This window comes from Mchenga conophoros, linkage group LG15 (genome assembly GCF_057382185.1).
Source record: "Mchenga conophoros isolate Kocher_MC1m ecotype Shallow Benthic linkage group LG15, M_conophoros_male_GT1.1, whole genome shotgun sequence".
Taxonomy (NCBI): Eukaryota; Metazoa; Chordata; class Actinopteri; order Cichliformes; family Cichlidae; genus Mchenga; species Mchenga conophoros.
The window spans coordinates 40,832,469-40,856,555 of NC_140540.1; the positions used below are offsets into that span (position 1 = coordinate 40,832,469).

Consider the following 24,087-nt stretch of genomic DNA (forward strand, 5'->3'; position numbering starts at 1 on the left):
ACATGGATGGAAATAATTGTTGTCTGGGAACGTTAGATGAGGGTGAAACCTCTGAGTCTCATGAGCACACCTATAGTCTTCTCGTGTGGCAACCAGACTGGACACATTTCGAAGGATTCCTCCGCCGCTCTCGATGATGGCAAGTGAGTTGGTCTGACAGCGATACGTCAGTGTGCTGACCAGGAAGCCCAAAGCGCCATCCACCGAACAGATTGCTACCTTGTTGTCAATACTGTGAGCGGACAGGTTCCACAGAGCGCTCAGAAGACTCTTCAACGTTGACTCCTGCAGAACCAAAAAACACAAAAACAGGTTTCTTAGGTATGACAAGGAAAATGGTAAAAAACAAAAAGAAAAAAGCTTAAACTTTAAAAGTTGTAATAAATTCTGTTTCATTCTGTTCCTCCAGATTATTCTCTATGATCTTCCAAAATAAAAGCTTCTCCTTCTCTGGGGGGAGATTTGTTTTCATTACCTTGGTGGCCTGCAGCGCGCAGGTCATCAGTGCAGACACACAGCCGATGTCTCGGAGGACTTTCTTACTGCTGATGTCAGCCCTCCAGGACAAGTTCCTCAGGATACTGGAGACCACCTGATGGAGCTCCTCACTGTCGGAGGCCAGCTGGGCCACCAAAGCCTGGAGACAGCTCTTCTTCGAACACAGAGTGGCCTGCAGGAGTAAAATGAATGTATTACTGTAGTGGATCAGTAAAAAGGGCTGAGCCAGATTTAAATGATGCTACTGTCAAAGTAAAGCAAGTAAAAATGATCAGAGAAAATAATAAATTAAAAAGAAAATTTAAGATTTATTTATTTATTGTGTTGACAGCGAAACTATCTGTCCTGATCAGACTTCTGTTGGGACTTTTAAATTAAAGTGATCATTCTGAAAAAGGCAGATTAAGGGAGTGCAGGTGTGAGTGGGGTGCTGCTATTGTTGCACTGCTGTCAGTTAACCTCCTCACAGTGCCTTTCTGTACCTTGTTGACGACATCCCCGAAGGTGAGATTGGTCAAAGCCATCCCTGCATAGCGACGCAAAGCCATGTTGATGGGGTCGTTCTGCATGCCGTACATTTCCTGGTCCAGGTGGATCAGATCTGCCACCACCTGCAGACCGCCTGAAAGAAATAAAAAACAAACTCATGTGAAAATACCGAAACACATACTACAAATCAAAGCTCTGTTGTAGCAAAGATAAACCAAAGTATTTTTAAACTTGATACTTTACTGGAGTCATTCCCAAACTTTGGCCCAAATTCAAATCTTAAATTCTTCCAAAACTCCTTCTAACCTTTACTTTGTCTTAACGTCTTTTATTACTTTTGCCACGCGACAGCCACTGCTCTACTGTGACTCCCCCAATGATGAGACATAAAACAGAATTTATATTCCATGGCTTTATTAAATATGTTTGCTATTTAAAATATAAATATTTTGTGGTAATTGTAAAATAAATTCCAAAATTGAATAATAAAAAAATCATAGGGGGTCATATGTTGAGTTTCTCTCTGTATGTATTATTGTAGGGTCTACCTTACAATATAAAGCGCCCTGAGGTGACTGTTGTTGTGATTTGGTGCTGTATAAATAAAATTGAATTAAATTGAATTGAAATAGCTGAAAAACACATTAAAAATAAAACAGATCAAATATCAAATCTATGCATTACAGGAAATAACTGATACTTTCACTGTATAAGTGCAATCGGGCATAAAAACGAAAGCGTCAAAGAAACTGCAAACTGGTCCTTTGGTGTCAAACAAACCTAATTCGTTCATGGCTCGTCGAAACTCCTCTTCGAAGGAGAGCTTCATGATGGCGCACATGGCCTGACAGATTTGAGGGTCCACGGGTTCAGGGATATCTGTGGAGAAAAACAAGATGTTTAACTTAATCCACATAAGTTTGCGTTATTTTGAACATGTCGTTTTGGTTTCATCAGATTTACTGGAACTTGGATCACTGGTGGTTTTGTCTGTATCTATAGATTTATAGATTTTTGTCCTCTACTGTAGGATACAACTAATGTAACATGTAAGTTTGTTTATCTTTAACTGTACAAAAGATGGATGTAGGTGTTGTGATGTCACCCACCAGTTAGTGAACCCCGTTATGTTTTTTTGCTCGGGTTCTGATGTTCAGGTTTTTTTTGTTTGTTTTTTTAAACATGGCTCACCTGTGGTTCTGGTTCCCCCTGGTGAAGGTGTCCCGGCGTGGCTCTCGATCCAGTCCCAGCCACTGTCGCAGTAGGTCCGGATCTGCTCCAGCATGTGCAGGACCTTCATCTCCCGGCGGGCTTGGCCCTCATCCTGCTGTGAGTAAATGATGTTGTGGAGGGCAGCGCTTGCTCTGGACCTGGCCTCACGGCTGCAGCCTGTTGTGGTACCACCCGCTGCTGTCTCACCAGGACCGCTGCCTCCGTCCGGGCCTTCATGCAGAATCTGGACCAGAAGGGGGACGCAGCCAGACTTTCTCATGGCAATGCAGCTGTCCTGAGAGCTGGAGAGAGCCAGTAGAGTCCGGGACATCTCCTCCTTATCTCTGTTAGCCAGCATGGAGAGCAACCAGAAGACCATCTCCACCTGCGGAGGAAACATCAGTAACGATCTTATCCACTTCCACCAGCCATAGTTACAAACTATACAATGACAGGGTACGCTTTTGTAAGTTTCACTCTATAAGTACAATGTTGTAGACATTAATTGAGTTTTTGGTGTGTTGTTACCTTGCTACCACCGTCTGCAGCTTCTGTTCCTGCTGCTGTGGCTGATGATGAGCTGCTGTTCTCTGGTTCTCCAGCAGGGGGCTTCTCGGCACCAGAGAGCTGCACACAGAAAGACAGAAGAAGAAAAATGCATAAAGATGGTATCTTTGACCTACTTCTAGTCTGATCTCCACCTTTCGCATATACAGCTATACTTTTTGATTTTTTAAATTAATTTCCTTTATCATTATTTAGAAAAAATAAATTATATTTTCAGTTCAGTTTTATTTTTATCATTAACATTATGGGAGATGTTTACCTCAAACAAACCTGTTCAGAACAGGTACTACAATAAACATGGAAGCAGGTGATAAATCTGCAGGTGATAATTTCACATTTTTATTCATGTACAGTAAATATTTGTATACATTTAATTTTAATTTAAGTTATTTATAATAATCATCTTGGTGTGGACACATTGATCGTTGTTTCATATGAAGAAAAATTTGTCTCAAAAATGTTACAAATGCGTTTGGTATGATCCACAAATGTACACAAAGATTCATAAGTGCGTGTTTCAATTCACACAAAAATATAAAGCAATATGAACACATGTAAAACTATTTTACAAATGCATATACCCAAACCTGAATAAATGCTGATCATTTATAATTTATAAATTCATCTTCACAAGTCAGATAATTTTTTCTTTCAAAATGTTTTCTGTGCATACAAATGTCTAAAAAGGTAAAATCCCTCTTGCTCACTTACAGAACCTTAACAACGTGTGCACGAATCGCCTGATATGCACAAATCACATCACATCCCCATGTGGGGTTTTGAGACAAAGTTCACGCTGTCAACAGATCCACAAGTGAAAGCTTCTGTAAAACTGAGACATCTGGGCTTTATCTGTTTTCCTGCGTTTTTCCAAATAAAGCGAGTGTGTCTTCTAAATAAATAGAGCAACTCGTCACCCCTCTTCTTGGAAAAATACATTTACCAATTACAGGCACACGGTGGGCTGTAAATGTTAATATATGGTTTAAATAAGCTGCTGACACATGCTGATGTGTTCAGGATTAGTCATTAGGCTAACATGAATGTTATAATAAGAAAAGCCATTTGTGTAAGACCCTGCTATTCAAACCTCGTGTTTATGTGGAGCAGCCAAGCTGTATGACATGGAGGTTGGCCTTAAAGGAGGAGGAGCTAAAACAGCTGGTTTCAGACAGGGAATGAACTGAAGGGCTGCAGTAAGCTCAGTAGAGCTAAATAAGGATTATTTTGAACCTTGAATCATGCAAAGCTACTCTAGTAGAGTCCAAGAATTAAAAGATTTGCAAGACAGAGATGAGCAGAATGGGCTGAATATCGGCCAGTGTATCAATGTCAAACTCTATTATTAATGCTCTACGAACCGATTAAAATATTCTACACATCTGCAGAATTTATAGTGAGATTTCTTAGGAAACACTAGACAGAGGACATGTGGATGATGTAGGATCTTTGATGTCTTTACTGTGAAATGTTCATTTAAGAGCCCGTATCACAATCTTCTTGCATCCATTTGTTCTAATTTCTTTGTGAGGACCTTTATTTCCTAAGAGCTTCCCCTAAACCAGAGCATGAACCCTAAAACCAGGTCTGACCCTTCACACCTGAGTCCGCTGAAGGTCTGTCCAGCAGTGAAAACCAGACCCTCCTCACCAGGTCTAAACCTCACACTGGTCCTCACACAGATAGACATCCACTCACAAACACACAGCTTCATTTGGATTCACAGACTGAAACCTTCAGAGACTCCCATCAAAGACCCCCCCCTTTCATCCCATCACCATGGTAACGCCTAGGGGTGTGATGTGTGAGCCAAAGACTGTCTACAGACAAAGAGGTGTGTGTGTGTGTGTGTGTGTGTGTGTGTGTGTGTGTGTGTGTGTGTGTTAATCTCTTTTTTCCTCCTGAATATTTTTCCGTCCTCCAGTTGGACAGACTGAATCTTTGGCTCGGATCCAAACATCCTCCAACACGAGCAGCTGCAACGTGACGAGAAAATGGCGGACAGCATGCGGCGGAGATAAAACATGATCACTTTCATTCACTATGAGGGAGGACGACCACCTCTAGCAAGACTAAAACACATAAACACTCAAACACTATTTTGAAACCTTTCAGCCTTAGACCGGCCATCCAGGTGCTGCACAATCATCCACAGAGTCAGAGACTGTGAGATAGGCTACTGCCACCATCAGGTCACGCTGAGCTTTTGCCACAAGAATCTTATTAAAGACGCCTCTCAGAACATTTTTATGGACTGCTCTTTCTGTAATCTTTTTATCATCTGTTTTTAATCCCCTGTAAAGTTATAAATCCTTTTAAAAAGACATTCATGTTTCAAATTTGTGAGCAACACAAAATAAATTCCTTCTGTCTCTACTGTTGTCATGGAGACAGATATCTTTAAACCTGGATAAATAAAACCAGGACAGATCCTGAATCCCAAAGCAGGAGAAGAGCTGGAGCTGTTGTAATTTGGGTGAATTGACCCTTTTAATGAGGTGATATTTGTTAGTACTGTCTGGCATCCACGTATCCATTTCTGTGGTCTCATTATTCTCAGAGGGAGGCAGAGCAGAGAAAAGAAGCACTGATTCGCTCTCTTTATCTCAGACACACTTGCTCAGTGCCAACCCTGCAGCTTGGCAACAGCCAATCGTAACGCAGCTCTGAGCTACATAAAAAAACAGGTTTCTCTGCACAGCAACGAGTGGAAGCTGAAGAGCAGGAGAGTGGAGCTGCTTAAAATCTGTTCTGTCTGTTTTTATTTTTTCTTCACTCTCTGATGCATTTTAAGAAATAACACTTTCTCATAGGAGCCACAAATGAAAGGTTTTCACCTAATTGACACACAGCTGGCAGATCACTGATAAACTGATGGGTCTACAGAGTTTTTCAAATAAGTTCAGGTTTGCTGCAATCACCAACAATCCTTCTTTATAAAGCTGAATTTCTTTACTCATATAATTTTTTATACATTTTTCTAGTGTCAGAAAAAAGTAAAATCAAATCAAAAGGTCCCGAGTTTGTTGTTATAAAGAACCATTAAACGAACAAGTATTTACATTTCAGATAGATATAAGCAGTATCTGCTGGGCTGAAAAATCAGTTAAAATCACCAGCGTGAGCTTGCAGAACCCAGCAGGCAGGACATAGGATCAGCTTTTTGAGTCACTCATTTGGCAGAAGGCTCAGTCCATCTGGACCAATACCTCACAAAAACAGTTTCTTTCCATCTGCAGTTGGAAAGAACTTTTAATTAACATGTTACACTTATATGCACTTATTTTTTAATAATTTTGCACATTGGACACACTTTGAGGTCCAGGCAGCGCCTTCGATTAGCTGATGCCAGCCATAGTGGACAGCTAGCATCTACAGCTGCTTGTGTCAGCATCCAGGTGTGAATAAGAGGCAACACCTCGAATCAAGTTTAAGCCTTAGTCTCATTTAAACAGGTGACTTATTTTTAAAAAACATTATCCCTGGTACAGTTGCTAAGATGGAAAGTTTAGCTGCAGAGACCAAAACTGGCTGTAAATGTGTTTATTTCTGCTGTAAAGTTGGTCATTCTAAAAATGCGTGTTTTTGAGGATTAACTTCCTTTTCAAAGCCGCCACATGCAGCCATTAGAGGAACTGCAGCCTTCCACTCTTAATCTGTGGCTTCTTTTTCCAGCTCTGGAGGCTAATGCTCAGTAAACATGAGCTATCCCATTTTTTAAAAATGCAAAAGTAAGTAATGAAAATTAATATGCAAAATGCTTAGCATCATAAATATAAGATGCCAGGATTTAGTTTTATTGGGAAAAATATAACTGCTACATCTCACTTCACATCTGACCAAATACTAACACTTGACTGATAAATCATTTTTGTTTCGGTTTAGCTGTAAAGCTGCACTGACTGACCTTTATCAGAAATGAGTTTAAAGCACCTTTGAGATACAAACAGTTTTTGCTCAGTTATTGAACTGAATATCTAATTTCTGGGATTTTCTTATGGAGCACTTGGTTCCACATCAAAGACTGTTTATGTGTGAAGAAAGAAAGTCTGGGAAGAAACATTGTTATTGCTTTTTGTATTGCACCCAATGGTCTGCTGTCAAACATTTGTTGTGCATAAGAATGCCGACCAGTTGTGCAGGTAAAATAATAATAATAATATTTTAAATTTCAGGCCATGTTACTGGACTGGACTGCTGTGTACATTGATGGTCAGTGGTAGTCCAACATGTAGTTTCTGCTTCAGGGCACCGGACCATGTGACTACAGCCATGCAACTGAACTTGACTTCATATTTCGTCACAGCAGAAGCAAAGTGGAAGCACTCCCCACAGCCAACCAATCGTCTGCTCTGCAGTAAGGTGAAAACATGGAGACAAACTGGTTGAACCAGAAACCAGTTCAGAAATGCAAGAAAACCAGAGGGAGACACAGATTTACAGCAGAGACAGAGTGTGTGTCTGTGTATGTGTGTGTGTGTGTGTGAGGCCTTGGTGTTTTGTTTTCAAATCTTTTCGTGGTTCGCAAATGAAAAAAGAAGAAACGTGAAGCAGATGTGAGTATTTCAATGAGACGCTGTTGTTAAGAGTAGATTATTGGATTAACTCCTAACAAGCCTAAACATGACCTGAGATTTACCAACTACGTATGAACGCGCTTTCTGTTTCTGTGAAATCTGGATTCAGAAAATCATATGATTCAAGTATTTCTTTAAAAGGACCGAATCAGCTGTTTAGACAGGAAATGGTCGTATTTTTAAATGCAGCAGACTGAATATTAATATCTGTCATTCAGAGCTCAGGAGAAATTTACCAGTTACTTTCTTTCTGTCCAGAAGAAACATTTTAGTTCCTGAAAAATTTTTAGAGAACATGTATTTTGTTATTTGTCATTGTTTAGCTAGAATTGGGTTAGAGAGGAAGTAGTCTGAGCAAACTACCCCGGGTTCCCCTTTCACCAGACCAGAAGGGATTTAGAATCCTTACTTTGACCTGGAAAATCTCCCTTTGGAGGCATCCAGATGGCATCCTGGTCAGACACTTGAAGAGCCCTGCTGTCTCCTTAAAATCCTTTTATTAGCAGTGCTACAGTCAGAAATCAAATTTATCATTTCCACACATGTCTGTTCGTACAGGTGATCCCCACAGCCTAAATATCAATATCTTAAAGATTGCTGTGAACACGTCACAAGGATTAAAGAGTTTCACAGAACAACAAAATGAGCCACAGTGAAAAACCTTCAGAGCAACAGGATGAGACAGAGACTGACATACACGAGGACGACAAACTTCACCTAGAGGACTGTAACGGTAAAGATGATCAGGCGAGAGATTTACTCAAGACGAGTCAGACGGAGAAAAGGTCGGTCAGCCCGCTCACTCTTTTCAAAGAGGACTTGAGCCAGTTCAAGGAAGGACTGTTGAAAGTGTTCAAGGACAAAGACACAAATCCTAAAACAACACAGCCACCAGAAAAGCCGACCAGCACGCTGACTCTGCTCAAAGAGGACTTGAATCATTTCAAAGAAGACATCTCCAGCATCTTCAGAATCGGCCTTTCAAAGGAACATGAAGACAAAGATGGTGCTGCAAAGCTAGATTCCTCCAACGCTGTCAAGATAAAAGCCACTAAAGCTGAAAGAAGTGACGAGTCCCTCCTGAATCTGTTCAAGAGAAGTAATCTTTCAAAGATTACCCCCAAAACAAACGATCGTCAGGAAGTTAGGAAGACACTCCCAGTAAAGGCAGAGGAACAAACGGATAATGGATTTACCAACAAAAACCCAATTAGCACCGAGGAAACTAATAACAATACGACGGAGAGGCTGAACGACTCAGGCGACAGCAAGCTGGATGCAAATGTTTCCCAGGAGGTAACTGAGAGGAGGAAGGCTTCCTCTGAAACACAACAGAGCCAGGAGGCGATGCATGCATCAGAGAAAGGTGCGTCCTGCTTTAAAAAACCCACACATGTTTACAGTCAAACTCTACCACAGCTTCTGGTTTTTATTATTTTGTCATATTCATATGTGTGTTTGTGCGTCTGATGAAAATTGAAGGTAAATTAAATTTTTTTTTCTTCATTCAGCTTCAAATGAATCAAATCTGCTGAAGTTGTTTAAACAATTAGATCAAACAGATGGATCGAAATCTTCATTTGATTATTTTTCTATTCATTTATTTTCTTCAGTTGATCAGTTAAGTGAGAACGGGAAGGGGGGACATGACTCGTCAGCGCCGTCAGGAGAGGAAGAGGAAGAAGATGAACCTTCAGAAACAGTTCAGTGTCCTTTGATGTCTAGGCTCACTTTGATCGCTGTGGGAAACACCGACAAAGCAGACCTCAAGTGAGCCAAACCATTTCAAACATTCGATCTCCAAATAGATGTAATTGCAACGCTGATCAGATGTTACATGTTTTTTATGCTGTGACTGTTTCTGGTCTTTTAGGGAGTTGCCAGGAGGACACCTGTGGGCACTGAAAAACTGTAATTGTACCTCTGCTTCTTTAATGTCTCTGTGTCTTTAAAGGCCACTTTAAAACCCTTTGATTTCCAATACCTTAATTTTTCTATAAAATCTCCTGGTAATGTTCTCCCTGAAAAATAGTTTCAATCTAGCTGTGAGATTTTGGGATATTTGACAGGGTGGTATCGCAGCCTATAATCATTAAGTACTGACTCTAATTTCCTTCAAGAAAAAACACTTTTTAAAGTAAAGACCATTAAATGTAATTACTCATTCTGAGAATGGCTGTTCATGAGGTGGTCATGTCCCAAGCTCAGTCCCGGGCTAATCAGCTTCTCCTGTTTCACCTTCAGTTGCCCACTACCTGACCCTTGACCCCAACACTGCCAACTCTGAGATCCTTCTAACTGACAGTAACAGGAAGGCAACTCGTGTCTGGTCAGACCATCAATACTCGGAGCATCCGGAGCGGTTTGAGTTCTGTCCTCAGGTCCTGTGCAGGGAGGGACTGCTCGACAAGGTGTACTGGGAGGTGGAGTGGAGAGGTGGTGCTGACATCGGTGTCACCTACAACAACATCTCTAGAGATGGAGACACAGTGAACTGCCTGCTGGGACACAACGAGCGTTCCTGGACTGTGGAGTGCGCAGAGGGAAGCTACACTCCGTGTCACAACAGAAAGAGGTTAAAGTCGCTCTCACCTGAGAACTTCACCCACAGAATTGGTATCTATCTAAACTGGCCTGCAGGCGCTCTGTCCTTCTACTGCGTCTCTCAGGACATGATGGTCCACCTCCACACTTTCAGCTGCGCCTTTACTGAGCCACTGTACCCGGGGTTCTGGGTGTGGGCATACAACGGCTCAGTGTCTCTCTGTCATGTGGAGTTGGAGTGGGAACATGCACTAAAGTGACAACAGGACGACCCCAGGATACCCAAATGAGACTTTGCTCATGGCTGAGAGCATCATGTGGAGTTATTCATCAGTGTTACTCATTGTTGGAGCAATGCAGTCTACCTCCATGCTGTAGGAGAACTTCTGAGGGCAAATTTTCAGGGGAGTGGGACCATGGGGCGGGGCTTCAGAGGTAGATTGGGGGCGGGGTTTCAGAAGTTGGACAACGCAGTGAGAGCAGTGATGCAAAAACTATACCCACAGCTTTGCAAATAACACGTTATGTGATGAAACATCAAACTACATCGATATAAACACGACTTCCTTATTCTGTCTGAATTCATGCTGATATCGTTTCAAAAATCACGACACTGGATCACAGCAATCATGAATACTAACCTTTCCTGCTTTTTTCTAGCAACAGATTTTTACACATTTCTGCTGTTGGTCACCCACAAGAAAAAAATCCACCAGCATCAGACACCAGAAGCCTCAGCTGACCAATCACAGCTCTTATAGTCGCCATGTGACATCTCTGCATCCAATTAAAACGTCTACAGAATTCATCACTAACACATTTAATGCACAAATATCCTGTGGATTCACACACTGCTGTGTGTGTGTTAGAGTGTACAGTATATCTGACCTGCAGCTGGCTCTCCTGACTCCCTCGGGCCTCCTGCAGCTCTTTCTCCAGCTGCTCTAGACGAGCAACACGCTTCTGCAACACACACACAGACACACACATTTCAGATGCATCCAGATGTGTTTTTTCCACCAGCAGTTGTCGCTGACACAGCTCATGGGCAGAAATCTCTAGTCGCTGTAGTTTATAATCTAATTATTCTGACATGTCATCATGAATACCGGGACTGATGACTCAAGCTGTGGATTTGCACTTTATTCACGGCCATTTTGTTCCCACGACGAACCCTCTGCGTGGATTAGGGTTCTCACGATAATTCACTTCAGTTATATTACTGTGATATCCAGGGTTAAAAAAGAAAGTAACAACGTTGGCTATTGCATGGCTCATCAAGAGTTACATTTGACATGGGGTTTCTGAGAGATTTGCCTACTATAATATACCCGTTCACAGCAGCTGTTTAAATTCATGGAGGCTTTGACTTTGCTTCATTACACATGTGAACTGTTTGTGATGTGGACGCTAACACAGGTGGGAAAGCAGCTGACTGCCTACTAGGCCTCACATCCACTTGCTGGCAGTTACTGAAGTTGACCTGTTTGCCGTATTCGTACTGTTGATGACACATTTCAGTGCAGTTATGTGACAGATAATCGGACACACTGTGAGGTTAATTATACTAATAAAGATGTGTGAGAAATTCTGGTGGTTACTTAGGACTGACTGGCAGGTGTGTGTTTGTGTGATGAACCTACACGTTTGGGCCAAACTCAGACAGCACTAGCTAGTTTATCCAAACATGACCTACAGCGGTGGCCAAACTTCAGAAACGGACTTCATAAAACTATGGAAATGTCAATGTCCAGTGTTTGGCTTCTTTCAGTTGTTATTAAGGAAACTGAGTTGATCAAACTCACCTGCGTCCTGTGAACCACCTCATCACTGGTGCCGAAGCGTTCCTCCATCACAGACCGGATCTTCTGAGCATCGAACTCCAGCTTCTGCCGGATCATGTCTATCTGTAGTGAAAACTGTAGCAGCAGAAACACACCGAGGTCAGAGGTCAAAGGTTTCTCTGATTACTGGACAAAATAACAAGTCCATGTATGAGTAAAAACACCCAAAGCTTGCATTTCTGTGGTTATATCCTTTATTATATCAATAAACTCTCACCGTGTCAATGCGTGGCAGCTGGGCCAGTTTCTGTGACAGCTCCTCAAGCTGGCTGAAGAACCAGCAGCGCTCCCTCTCTTCTCGGTCAATTTCCCCCAGCAGGAGGTCCCTGTAGATAGTTGTAACCGTTATTATTATATCATAACCATACATCATAACACTGACAGGCTAAAACCTGATTAGCATCAAGTAAGGCGGAGCTTATTGCCATTCGTTTGGTGGCTACATCAGATGAAAAGCTCTTCATCTTAACTACCATGGAACAAGTTACATTAGCCTGCAGGTCTAATTTCCTTTTAGAAAAAGTTTTTTTTTTGGACATTTCACAATTAAACACTACTTATATTGTGTTATTATACATTTCACTATTTAAAATCTTAAAGAATTGCTGATTAATCAGCTCTCTCACACGTTGTGTCATCTGTAAACTCAGATGAAGGCTCTGGGTGAACTTGACTGTACCAGTCCCATGTGACCTCCCACCCTGAGGTGCCTCAGTTAATATTTATGGAAATCAGCTTACCTCTCCTTGCACAGCTCGTCCAGGTGATGGTCAATCACTCGTCCGTCTGCTCCAGTGATCATAGCTATTTTGGGCGGGGCTCCATCCAGGAAGTGATGCGGCAGGATGACAGCGGCAGTCTTCCCGGCAGACACTGTGCTTTGACAGGATGCCGATCGGTGAGGACTCCTACCTCTGCTTACTGCGGCCATCGAGGAGGAGGAGGAGCACGAGGACGGGGCCAGAGCTAGGTGATCATCTAGTTCTGCACCTCCGCCAACACCTGGCCCCGCCCCTCCTAGGCTGCCTGTCAGCAGCCTCAGGTTATGAGGTTGATGTTTGAGTTCGTAGTAATTGGTGAGGTCCATGTGGAGTTCTGAGGGAGGAGGAGGAGGAGGTGAAGGAGGGTCAAGAGCCATCAGATCAACAACTCAGGCTCTACTTTTAAATCTGGTTTATTTAAAATTGGAATTTCTGCCTATGATGTAACAGCAGCCCCGGGATATTCAGCGTTTGATTTTAGAATTACAGCCACTATCTTTTATTCGTCAATAATACTCTTCAGCATATTTATACTCACATTTTTTGCAATATTTCTGCATAAAATTATTTTGTTAAAGGACTTATACTGTGTTTAATCCATTAAGTGTCCGCACTGACAGAGGCGAGGCTCAGGGCAGCTGTGGCTACAATGTAGCTGCCATCACCAGTGTGTGGATGACTGGATGTGTAAAGCGCTTTGGGGTCCTTAGGGACTAGTAAAGCACTACATAAATACAGGCCATTTACATCTGGTCATTTCTATGCAGGTGATAGGCTTGTCTTCATTTTGCTTATTGTGATCTAAAATTATATTTAAGGAAAAAAAACAACAAACATCTCCACTTTTTTCAGACTTTAACAGCAAATCTCTGTTTTTTCTTTGGATGTTTTGGTGTTTAAATGCTAAATTTCTGTGACTCATAAAACGTGTAAACAAAAATATTCTGTCATTAGCAACAATCTATTTTTTATTTAAATGCTCTGTCATAAAATCTGTCATCTGTCTGTCCCCGGCTGGCTTTCACTGGTTACCAGTACCATAAATAATACTAAAACACTCTATTTTTTAACTGGACCACCACTTTTAAGTTTGTATGGTTACATTTGAAGTAAAGTTGTCTAAATTCAGCATTAATGCAGCTAAACTGTTGGTTTTATGTTTATTAATTAGACTGATTTAATTTCAGTTGTGTAGCTGAGTTGACAGACAGCTGAAGTCTATAAACACATCTGTCAGCTGGAAATGAACAAATTCCTGTCCAGACAAAGTAATTGACAATAACTGGCTATTTAACTGAATGAGGCCTGGCTTGCTGGAGCCAATCAGATTAGCTGAATGAGTCAATCTGCTTTCTCTGTAAGTGATGATTAGTCTCACTGGAGGCTCTGAGCTCTGAGCTTCACACACCAGCAGAGTCAGGTAGGTGCAACCGGGACAGAAATTAGAAGGAAAATTACAACAATTAAGGGGGAAATGTAGTCTCCAGATGTACAGTGACTAAACAGACAGTTATAACCTTCTCTCACTGTGATTTTAAAGCAAATTATTGTCAACATAAACCATTTTTTCTAAATCCAGAAAAAAGGGACGAGCAAATCTGAACCTGGTTCTCAAATCGTAATGTTGTTGAGTATGAGGGGAACTTTCTGGGGGTGAACATCCCAAGTTCCTTAAATGGTTCCTAGAAAATGGTCCTCAGGCAGAAACAATCCTCAAATTACAAAAAAGTCAAGCCAGATTTCGACCTTTAAGCTGGTGCAGCACGTCGCTCCTTCCAGACGATGCCAGGGTCCCTGCCTCCTGTTCCAGCTTACTCTGCAGTTGTTTCAGCACCTCCTAAGAAGAAAACAACATGAATGTATCTGGGTGAAACTCCACAAAAGACATTTCCAGGTCAAAAGGTCACTTCCTTGTCAGGGGCTGGGTCTGAGACCCAGTGTTTTGTGTTATCATTCATCTTTGATTTCATCGTGGTTTATCTCTGCTAGTGTTTTGGTTTCCTTTTTGTATTTCTAACTAGTATTTCTTGATTTCTAGTCTTTAGGTTGTGTTTCTGTGCCTCCCCTGTGTTCGGTGTTTCTACTCTGTGCCTTCCTGTCCCACGTTTCAGGTCTCTTGTCTTCCTTGTCATCCTTGCCCCTGTGTTTGTGTGTTTCCTGTTTTACTTTGAAAGTCTGTGTATTCTGCTTTGCTTCCTTTGTCTTGTTATGTCAGATTAGCTCCAGCTGTGCCTCCCCAGGTGTTTCCACTTCCCTCATTATAAACCCTTGTGTGTATTTAAGTCCTCTGTCTCCTTCTCTTCATGTCAGGTTGTCTGTTGTCTTCATGTCAAGTCATGCTCACAGAGTCTTGTTTTCTGCTGTCGTACTTGTGTTTGGATTATTTCACAGTCATGTTTTTGGATGTTCCTGTTCAGTTTCATGTTGTCTCTTGTCCTCATTTTCATGGTTAGTTTTATTTTTCCAGTTTAGGTTTTAGTTAAGTTCTTTGTTTTGTCTCGCCTTGTTTGGCTATTTGTTCATCAGCCTAAATAAACGTCTTGCTTTTTATTATACTTAGTTTCCTCTCCTCAGCTTCGCAAACACTTCCCTCCTGATCTCGTTCTTCTTGGTCTCATCTACTAAAAAAATACACTCGCTACAGTAAAGTGATTAATTGTAACATTGAGTGGTGAGTGTTTTTAAATGAGTGTTAGATGTAATAATTCCTATGCTGGATTTGTATTTAAGGTCAATATAAAACTTCCATAGTGAAATTGCCCATTTAACCTCCTAGGACCTGGCGTCCACATATGTGGAAATTTTGCTCTACAAGGGCCTGATATCCACTTACGAGGACATTATACTGCCTCTATTTTATCAAAATTTAAAACGAATATCCTCAATTAAGCAGTAAAGTATCTTATATATAATAACATAAGCCTTTTGGGGTCCTTCTGTGAGGCGTATTATTGTTGGTCTTGTAGCCTGTAAGGTATATTTGATTTAAAGCGGATTTGATAACAACAAAGAAGCTTCAAACATCACGGAGAAGTCATTTTCCCTCATTTTTAAAGTCCGGTTTTATTCCCACTTTATTCTGTGACCTACTTCTGGAAACTGAAAGAACTGACTAACCCTTTTTTGTGTTTTTGTTGTTGAAGTATACATTAAAACACACTTTCATTACAAACTTGTATTTTAAACGTATTTGTGTCATTTTGGTATTCATATAGATTGAGCTGTGCACACAGAGAAACATGTCTTCTGTGTTTCTCTGTATGAATTAAAGCTTATATTCAAAATCCAGCAAATCCCACTTACATGGACGTTGTTTTTGCATATTCCAGGAACGTGGAGACAAATGAATGAAATCCGCACAGTGCGAGCAGTGCAGGGATTTTTGTGGTATTAAAAACATTTTCTCTTACAGTCTAGAAAGATTATCCTCCGTGTACAAGCAGGAGCGATTAGTCTCAGTGAAAGCTCTGTTTTTCTTCTGCAGTTGACAAAGACTTGGTTTCCCACCAAAATAAATAAAACTCAGCTATTGAATCTCATGAGATCTGTGGTTAAACCACCATGAAGTTACTACTTACAGGTATTAAACTGAATATATTAAAATGACTGCAGTATAAACATTAGTTGCTACATGACACACAGAAATATCTGATGACTGTTAGTGATTTTTTTCAAACTAACCAGACAAAATGATTTTTTGATTTATCTTCATTTTTATCCTGACTGATGAGATTAATAAACATAAAAAGATAATAATCCCTAAAAGCAGCAGACAAAACGTCACCTCATCACTGATAGAGATAAAAAGCAGAATAAAAAGCAGTCCTTCCTTCTCATCAGCTAGTTGTAATCTATCAGTTTGGATATTAAAGGTGTTTTTATCAGTCGACTTACCTGCTACAGGTGAACTTGGTGCAGCAGTGAACTCTGTGTGTATGTCTGCTCTCTCCGTTCTCTGTCCTGGTTCTGACTAAAACCTGCTGATCTCTGCCTCATAATCTAGCTGCTCTCAGCATCTGGACACGTGAGTCAGTGCGTACATGTGTACATGAACATGTGTGTCTGTGTGCCTGCAGCTGATGGGATTTACATCCAGCAGCCTTTGAGTCTTGGCCTGATTCACAGCCTTCTCGCTCTCAGTGTGAATTTATTCATTATTCTGACATAGAAATAGCTGATTTGATTAAGATGTCTTATTACGGGCTATAAAATTCAAAAATATGAAAGAGAATCTGAATTTAAAGGTTTATTTTTTAACATCAGGATTAGCAGTTTGAACAAATAATCCTAAAATAATCTTAATATGAAATCAACAAGCTTAAGAAGAGTACACGTGACCCTGGAACCATGTTATGGACATTTTATGTTCAGCCCAGCTGGTTACTGACATGTCAGATTTTTTATTCTGTTTCGGTGTGCAACTTTGCCAAAACAATGTGGGACTCTGTAGTGACATGTTTAGCCGCATGTTCTCCTTAAATTGCTGGCTGTCTGAGTGGTGTCCCAGAAACGATGTGGGGTTCATAGATAATTGGCAAACCTTCTGGAGGAAACCTGGTCTTGTTAGGAGAGACGGCATCCATCCCACTTTGGATGGAGCAGCTCTCATTTCTAGAAATATGGACAAATTTATTAAACCCCCCAAAATATGACTATCCAGAGTTGGGACCAGGAAGCAGAGTTGCAGTCTTACACACCTCTCTGTAGCTTCTCTCCTCCTGCTACCCCCCCAAAACCCCATCTCCACAGAGACTGTGTCAGCTCCCATCCATCCATCCATTCGCTTCCGCATATCCTTTTCAGGGTCGCGGGGGGCGCTGGAGCCTATCCCAGCTGTCATAGGGCGAAAGGCGGGGTACACCCTGGACAGGTCGCCAGTCTGTCGCAGGGCTAACACATAGGGACAGACAACCATTCACACTCACACCTAGTGGCAATTTGGATTATCCAATTAACCTATCCCCACTAGCTGCATGTCTTTGGATGGTGGGAGGAAGCCGGAGTACCCGGAGGGAACCCACGCAAACATGCAAACTCCACACAGAAAGACCCCGGCCTGATGGTGGAATTGAACTCAGGACCTTCTTACTGTGCGGCAACAGTGCTAACCACCGTGCCACCGTGCTGTGTCAGCTCCCAAGAAGACAAAAAACAAACTAAAAACCATCAACAAACAACTTAAACATAAACAATCACAAAGAAAGAACAATACAGTATCCACATCTGAACCAAAGAGTAACACAGTGAAATGTGGATTATTAAATATTATGTCTCTCTCCTCGAAGTCTCTGTTAGTACATGACTTAATAATTGATCAACAAATTGATTTACTCTGCCTTACAGAAACCTGGTTGCAGCAGGAGGATTATGTTAGTTTAAATGAATCAACACCCCCGAGTCATTCTAACTACCAGAAACCTCGAAGCACAGGCCGAGGGGGAGGTGTGGCAGCAATTTTTCACACCAGCCTATTAATTAATGAAAGACCCAGACAGACTTAATTCATTTGAAAGCCTGATGCTTAACATTGTCCACCCCAGCTGTAAAACTCAGAAACCAGTCTTACTTGTTATCATCTATCGTCCACCTGGGCCTTACACAGAGTTTCTGTCTGATTTCTCAGACTTTTTATCTGATTTAGTTCTCGGCTCAGATAAAATAATTATTGTGGGTGATTTTAACATCCATGTAGATGCTAAAAATGACAGCCTCAACATGGCATTTAATCTGTTATTAGACTCAATTGACTTCTGTCAAAATGTAAAAGAACCCACCCACCACTTTAATCACACTCTAGATCTCGTTTTAACATATGGCATAGAAACTGAACATTTAACAGTGGTTCCTGAAAACCCTCTCCTGTCTGATCATTTCCTGATAACATTTACATTTACAATAATTGATTACACAGCGGTGGAGAGTAGACTTTATCACAGTAGATGTCTTTCTGAAAGCGCTGTAACTAAGTTTAAGAATATAATCCACCTACTGTTATCATCTTCAATGCCCTGTACCAACATAGAGCAGAGCAGCTATCTGAACACTACTCCAACAGAGGTCGATTATCTTGTTAATAATTTTACCTCCTCACTACGTACGACTCTGGATACTGTAGCTCCGGTGAAAACTAAGGTCTCTAATCAGAAGTACCTGACTCCGTGGTATAATTCTCAAACACGTACCCTAAAGCAGATGACTCGTAAGCTGGAGAGGAAATGGCGTGTCACAAATTTAGAGGATCATCATTTAGCCTGGAGAAATAGTTTGCTGCTTTATAAGAAAGCCCTCCGCAAAGCCAGAACATCTTACTATTCATCACTGATTGAAGAAAATAAGAACAACCCCAGGTTTCTCTTCAGCTCTGTAGCCAGGCTGACAAACAGTCAGAGCTCTGTTGAGCCAACCATCCCTTTAACATTAACTAGTAATGACTTCATGAACTTCTTCACAAATAAAATTTTTATCATTAGAGAAAAAATTACCAATAATCATCCCACAGATGTAATATTATCTACAGCTACTCTTAGTACCATTGATGTTAAGTTTGACTCTTTTTCTCTAATTGATCTTTCTGAGTTAACTTCAATAATTACTTCCTCCAAACCATCAACGTGTCTTTTAGACCCCATTCCTACAAAACTGCTCAAAGAAGTCCTGCCATTAATTAATGCTTCAATCTTAAATATGATCAACCTATCTCTAATAATCAGCTATGCACCACAGGCCTTCAAGCTGGCTGTAGTTAAACCTTTACTCAAAAAGCCATCTCTAGACCCAGCAGTCTTAGCTAATTATAGGCCAATCTCCAACCTTCCTTTCATATCAAACATCCTTGAAAGAGTAGTTGTCAAACAGCTAACAGATCATCTGCAGAGGAATGGCTTATTTGAAGAGTTTCAGTCAGGTTCCAGAGCTCATCACAGCACAGAAACAGCTTTAGTGAAGGTTACAAATGATCTTCTTATGGCCTCTGACAGTGGACTCATCTCTGTGCTTGTCCTGCTAGACCTCAGTGCAGCGTTCGATACTGTCGACCATAATATCCTATTAGAGCGATTAGAACATGCTGTAGGTATTACAGGTACTGCACTGCAGTGGTTTGTATCATATCTATCTAATAGACTCCAGTTTGTGCATGTAAATGGAGAGTCCTCTTCACAGACTGAGGTTAATTATGGAGTTCCACAGGGTTCAGTGCTAGGACCAATTCTGTTTACATTATACATGCTTCCCCTAGGCAGTATCATTAGAAGACATAGCATACATTTTCACTGCTATGCAGATGACACCCAACTCTATCTATGAAGCCAAGTAACACACACCACTTAGTTAAACTGCAGGACCTGGATGGCCGCTAACTTTCTGCTTCTTAATTCAGATCAAACTGAGGTTATTGTACTCGGCCCTGAAAATCTTAGAAATATGGTATCTAACCAGATTCTTACTCTGGATGGCATTACCTTGGCCTCCAGTAACACTGTGAGGAACCTTGGAGTCATTTTTGACCAGGACACGTCCTTCAACGCACATATTAAACAAATATGTAAGACTGCGTTCTTCCATTTGCGCAACATCTCTAAAATTAGAAATATCCTGTCTCAGAGTGACGCTGAGAAACTAGTTCATGCATTTATTACTTCCAGGCTGGACGACTGTAATTCATTATTATCAGGAAGTCCTAAAAACTCACTGAAAAGCCTTCAGCTGATCCAAAATGCTGCAGCAAGAGTCCTGACAGGGACTAGAAAGAGAGAGCAGATTTCTCCTGTTTTGGCTTCCCTTCATTGGCTTCCTGTTAAATCCAGAATTCAAAATCCTGCTCCTCACATACAAGGTCTTAAATAATCAGGCCCCATCTTATCTTAATGACCTTGTAGTACCATATCACCCTATTAGAGCACTTCGCTCTCGCTCTGCAGGCCTACTTGTTGTTCCTAGAGTATTTAAAAGTAGAATGGGAGGCAGAGCCTTCAGTTTTCAGGCCCCTCTTCTGTGGAACCAGCTTCCAGTTTGGATTCAGGAGACAGACACTATCTCTACTTTCAAGATTAGGCTTCAAACTTTCCTTTTTGCTAAAGCATATAGTTAGGGCTGGACCAGGTGACCCTGAATCCTCCCTTAGTTATGCTGCAATAGACGTAGACTGCTGGGGATTCCCATGATGCATTGAGTTTTTCCTTTCCAGTCACCTTTCTCACTCACTATGTGTTAACAGACCTCTCTGCATTGAATCATATCTGTTATTAACCTCTGTCTCTCTTCCACAGCATGTCTTTATCCTGTCTTCCTTCTCTCACCCCAACCAATCACAGCAGATGGCCCCGCCCCTCCCTGAGCCTGGTTCTGCCGGAGGTTTCTTCCTGTTAAAAGGGAGTTTTTCCTTCCCACTGTCGCCAAAGTGCTTGCTCATAGGGGGTCATATGACTGTTGGGTTTTTCTCTGTATCTATTATTGTACAATCTACTGTGCAATATAAAGCACATTGAGGCGACTTTTGTTGTGATTTGGCGCTGTATAAATAAAATTGAATTGAATTGTTTGTGTGTGTTGTGCTAGGGCAGACCAGTTCATGCATGGCTCGGGACTTTGTTTCAACCACATTATTATTGTGATAAATCTTAAAATCAAACTCATTAAAAATATTAGATATAGTTTAGCAAGTTTAACTCTGTAATTTCATTATTAAATATAAGTTTACAGTAAAGAATTATTTAGCAATAAACGGAGGAATATGAAATTAGGTGGAACCACAGATAAAAGATAAAAGACAAAACCACCTTAAAGTCACCAGCTGGTGAGGGAAGTCTTATTTTTATAAATCTCCACTTGGGCATTATAACAATCACCATGTTGCCTGTTTGGAAATAGACATGAAGAGCAACGGGAATATTTGACATGGCAGCACCCTGTCGATCCAAAAACACCCTACATCATCTCCTGCTTTATGGTCTTTGTTTACTCTAGCATAATTCATTTTATGTTAAAATTTTTGAAACCATAAACTCAGCTGGTAAGTGTTTAATGAGGTCACACATTATTTCAGTAGTATGTTTGTTTCCTGTAGTTCTTCAGCACAATCAGACTTCTTTTACAGCCAGAGGAGTCGCCCCCTGCTGGCCATTAAAACGAGAAAAGTTTCAGACACTTCCTGCTCTGCCTTGACTTTAACTACGCCCATCATTTATATGCAATTTACGGGTGGAACCAGCGGCTGCAGAGAGGCTCGAAGTGCTTCGATCGTCACTGACCTTCATGCCGAATGTCTCGGTCTCAAGCTTGGACAGGTGGTTTGAATTATCCTCCAGCTCCCTCCTCAGGTGGGAGTTCTCCTTTCGGAGCGCCTCCACCTGGTGGGCCAGCTGGTCGTAGGAAGCCACGGTGTTGGCCATCTTCACACTCTGCAGCGCCTCCTGCAGGAACACACACACATAAGAGGATGGTTAAAAGCTGGAGGCAGGTCTGATGACATCACACAGGCAGCAACTACCTGAAGCTGAACGGGAGGAGTGTGTGAAAGTATGAGTGATAGGTAACTTTGCTTCCTCGCCTCCTCCGGGCAGGACGCTCTTGTTAGATAACATATTATCTAAGTTCTCCTCGGGCTTTTTCCCCTTTCCAGTCAGCTGATCCTGAAACAGCCCGAGCTTCAAATTTTCCACTCAGTCACGTCTCATATTTCTGCATTAGACTTCCGCAGTACTCTTCACAACTGTGTCGCACATAAAACAACCACGTCTCCTAAAAACGGCCTCAAACTCAATTATGTGCAGCTACAAATATCTCATTAAGGAAACATCATTTTTTTACATTTTCTTTTTGATTTTTAAAAAAATGATGTTTAGCACTTTTGAGTTAAAAGATTTAAATCTTTCGCTTCAACAATAATGATTTTCAAGCGGTACAAATAAAGCAAAATGCGTTTGTTTGACTTAAGGGTGTAATTTTCAGTACCTAGAAATAATTACTGGTTCTTTTACTTAAAATGCAAATTTCATTTAAGAATACCTTTTTTTAAAGTACCAATTTAACGTAGTGACTTTAGAGGTAAAGAAAAAACTATATTTCCCATTCTCACACTTCTGTTATTATAAAGTGTCAGAACTGCATTATTTATAAGACAAGAGAAGATAATATATATTGCTGCAGTAACACAAAGGCCAAAAAATAAACATAACCTTTGAACAAATTGCTGAAATAACATAGAGTAGTCTGATGAAATAGATTTATATATTTACATCTCAATGAAAAAGGTTAATTTAGTAATAAAATATATATTAAAAAGTTAGATACAGAAAAACAGTAAACGGGCTCTGTGTTTTCTTTTACTGTACCTACACTTTAAGTATGGGTAGGAACTGGTATTAAACATTAATGCCAGTATTTCAAGAAGCTACATTCATAAAAACATTGAGATGTGTGACATGTAAGTGTGCGCACACGTCACTGAAACATCTAAGTTTGAATATTAGGTTAACAAAGGTCTTAAAGGTAGCCTGATATCAGCTCCAACTGCAGGAACACACAAAGAAGAACAGAGGAGTGTTTGGTGACGCAACACAGATAACAAATAAATTGAATAAAAATAAATCGTATTTGAAAGGCACAGATGCCTGAGTGCTTTGAGCTGAGCCCAAGCCTGAGTTTTGTGATCTGCTTCATAAAAATAACCATTTCAGCGACAAATCGGTGCATAAATATTCATCAAAATTCAGGAAATCAAGCTTCTCAAAATTTCCCATGGGAGACCACTGTTTAAAATGTCAGGGGTTTGGGAAAGACAATTACGAGAGTTGTGCATCATGAACACATTTGTGCACAACGCATAGTTAAAATGATGAAGAAACAAATGTTAAAACCAGATGAATGCATGAATGTCACACTGAGGCGTGACAGTTAGGGTCAGAGCTGCACATGCTCAGTGTGGTTTTTAGTCCAAACCAGGGTGTGACCTTCACTGCAGAGAAGTGGCAAACAGAGACGCACACTGCCGTTTGTTTGTGCTGTGTTGTGAATAAACTGACGCTACTGTCCTGCGTCTGGTTCCTATTCAGATGTTTTCAAGGATTTTCTTTTGTCAGGTTTCTGTCCAGCTCAGCAAATGTGGAGTCAGTGCACCAAATGTCACTCCTGCATTCATTATGAGAGGCTGACCTCCTCTTCTCCTCTACTCTCCCTCCTCTGCCTCTCAGGGGATTGTGGGTAAGAGCTGCAGGTCTGAGAGAGGCAGCATGATCCAGATTTTATTAGATGTGATCTCGTGTTACAGGAAGATTGCAGAGGACTGAGGCTCTGTACCACCCTTTGATTTGATCATGGACCGCATGTGCTGCACTTTGCTTTTTTTATCAATTTATTCACAAAGTAATAACTGTACATTTGGCGAATGGCAGCTTTCACTCTGCTGGTTTTATTAGTGGATGGAATAACAGACAACGGGCTCCTCAAAAGAGAGACACCTCAAATCTGTTAATAATCATTTGTCTCCAAGAAAAGATAGTTTCAGTCAGTTTAGTCGGCAGGGCAGTACATTAGCTTCACCCATGGAGCACAGAAATGCTCATTGTCTCTGACAGTGATGAATGACTCAGCATCCTA

At 41.0% G+C, this 24,087-nt stretch overlaps 2 protein-coding genes across 3 annotated transcripts in view; one reads left to right on the forward strand and one right to left on the reverse strand.

Moving 5' to 3' along the window:
* apc2 (APC regulator of WNT signaling pathway 2) overlaps positions 1–24,087 on the reverse strand; it is a 42,460-nt gene that overhangs the window by 9,242 nt on the left and 9,131 nt on the right. The window contains exons 2-13 of one of the 2 annotated variants that reach the window (XM_085245994.1): positions 21,741–21,902; positions 14,239–14,329; positions 12,472–12,826; positions 11,949–12,057; positions 11,693–11,806; positions 10,776–10,850; positions 2,728–2,826; positions 2,179–2,584; positions 1,768–1,866; positions 981–1,120; positions 476–670; positions 71–285 (exon numbers count right to left, since the gene is read on the reverse strand). In XM_085245994.1, coding sequence (XP_085102120.1) covers positions 71–285; positions 476–670; positions 981–1,120; positions 1,768–1,866; positions 2,179–2,584; positions 2,728–2,826; positions 10,776–10,850; positions 11,693–11,806; positions 11,949–12,057; positions 12,472–12,826; positions 14,239–14,329; positions 21,741–21,881 — 2,039 coding nt within the window. In that variant the 5' untranslated portion in view covers positions 21,882–21,902. Of the gene's footprint in view, positions 1–70; positions 286–475; positions 671–980; positions 1,121–1,767; positions 1,867–2,178; positions 2,585–2,727; positions 2,827–10,775; positions 10,851–11,692; positions 11,807–11,948; positions 12,058–12,471; positions 12,827–14,238; positions 14,330–16,386; positions 16,451–21,740; positions 21,903–24,087 lie in introns of those variants that run through there. The other variant, XM_085245995.1, reaches the window with a different exon arrangement.
* LOC146558947 (uncharacterized) lies at positions 6,990–10,326 on the forward strand. The gene is made up of 5 exons (XM_085245996.1): positions 6,990–7,322; positions 7,902–8,709; positions 8,957–9,113; positions 9,217–9,254; positions 9,588–10,326. The coding sequence occupies exons 2-5, from the start codon at positions 7,986–7,988 to the stop codon at positions 10,145–10,147; spliced, it is 1,479 nt and encodes a 492-aa protein (XP_085102122.1). The 5' UTR covers positions 6,990–7,322; positions 7,902–7,985; the 3' UTR covers positions 10,148–10,326.

Bases quoted from the DNA above. Each gene is read 5' to 3' on its own strand.
- LOC146558947 (XM_085245996.1), top strand. From the start codon at position 7,986: ATGAGCCACAGTGAAAAACCTTCAGAGCAACAGGATGAGACAGAGACT. The intron at 8,710-8,956 runs GTGCGTCCTGCT...TATTTTCTTCAG, and splicing joins GATGCATGCATCAGAGAAAG to TTGATCAGTTAAGTGAGAAC. The intron at 9,255-9,587 runs GTAATTGTACCT...TTTCACCTTCAG, and splicing joins CCTGTGGGCACTGAAAAACT to TTGCCCACTACCTGACCCTT.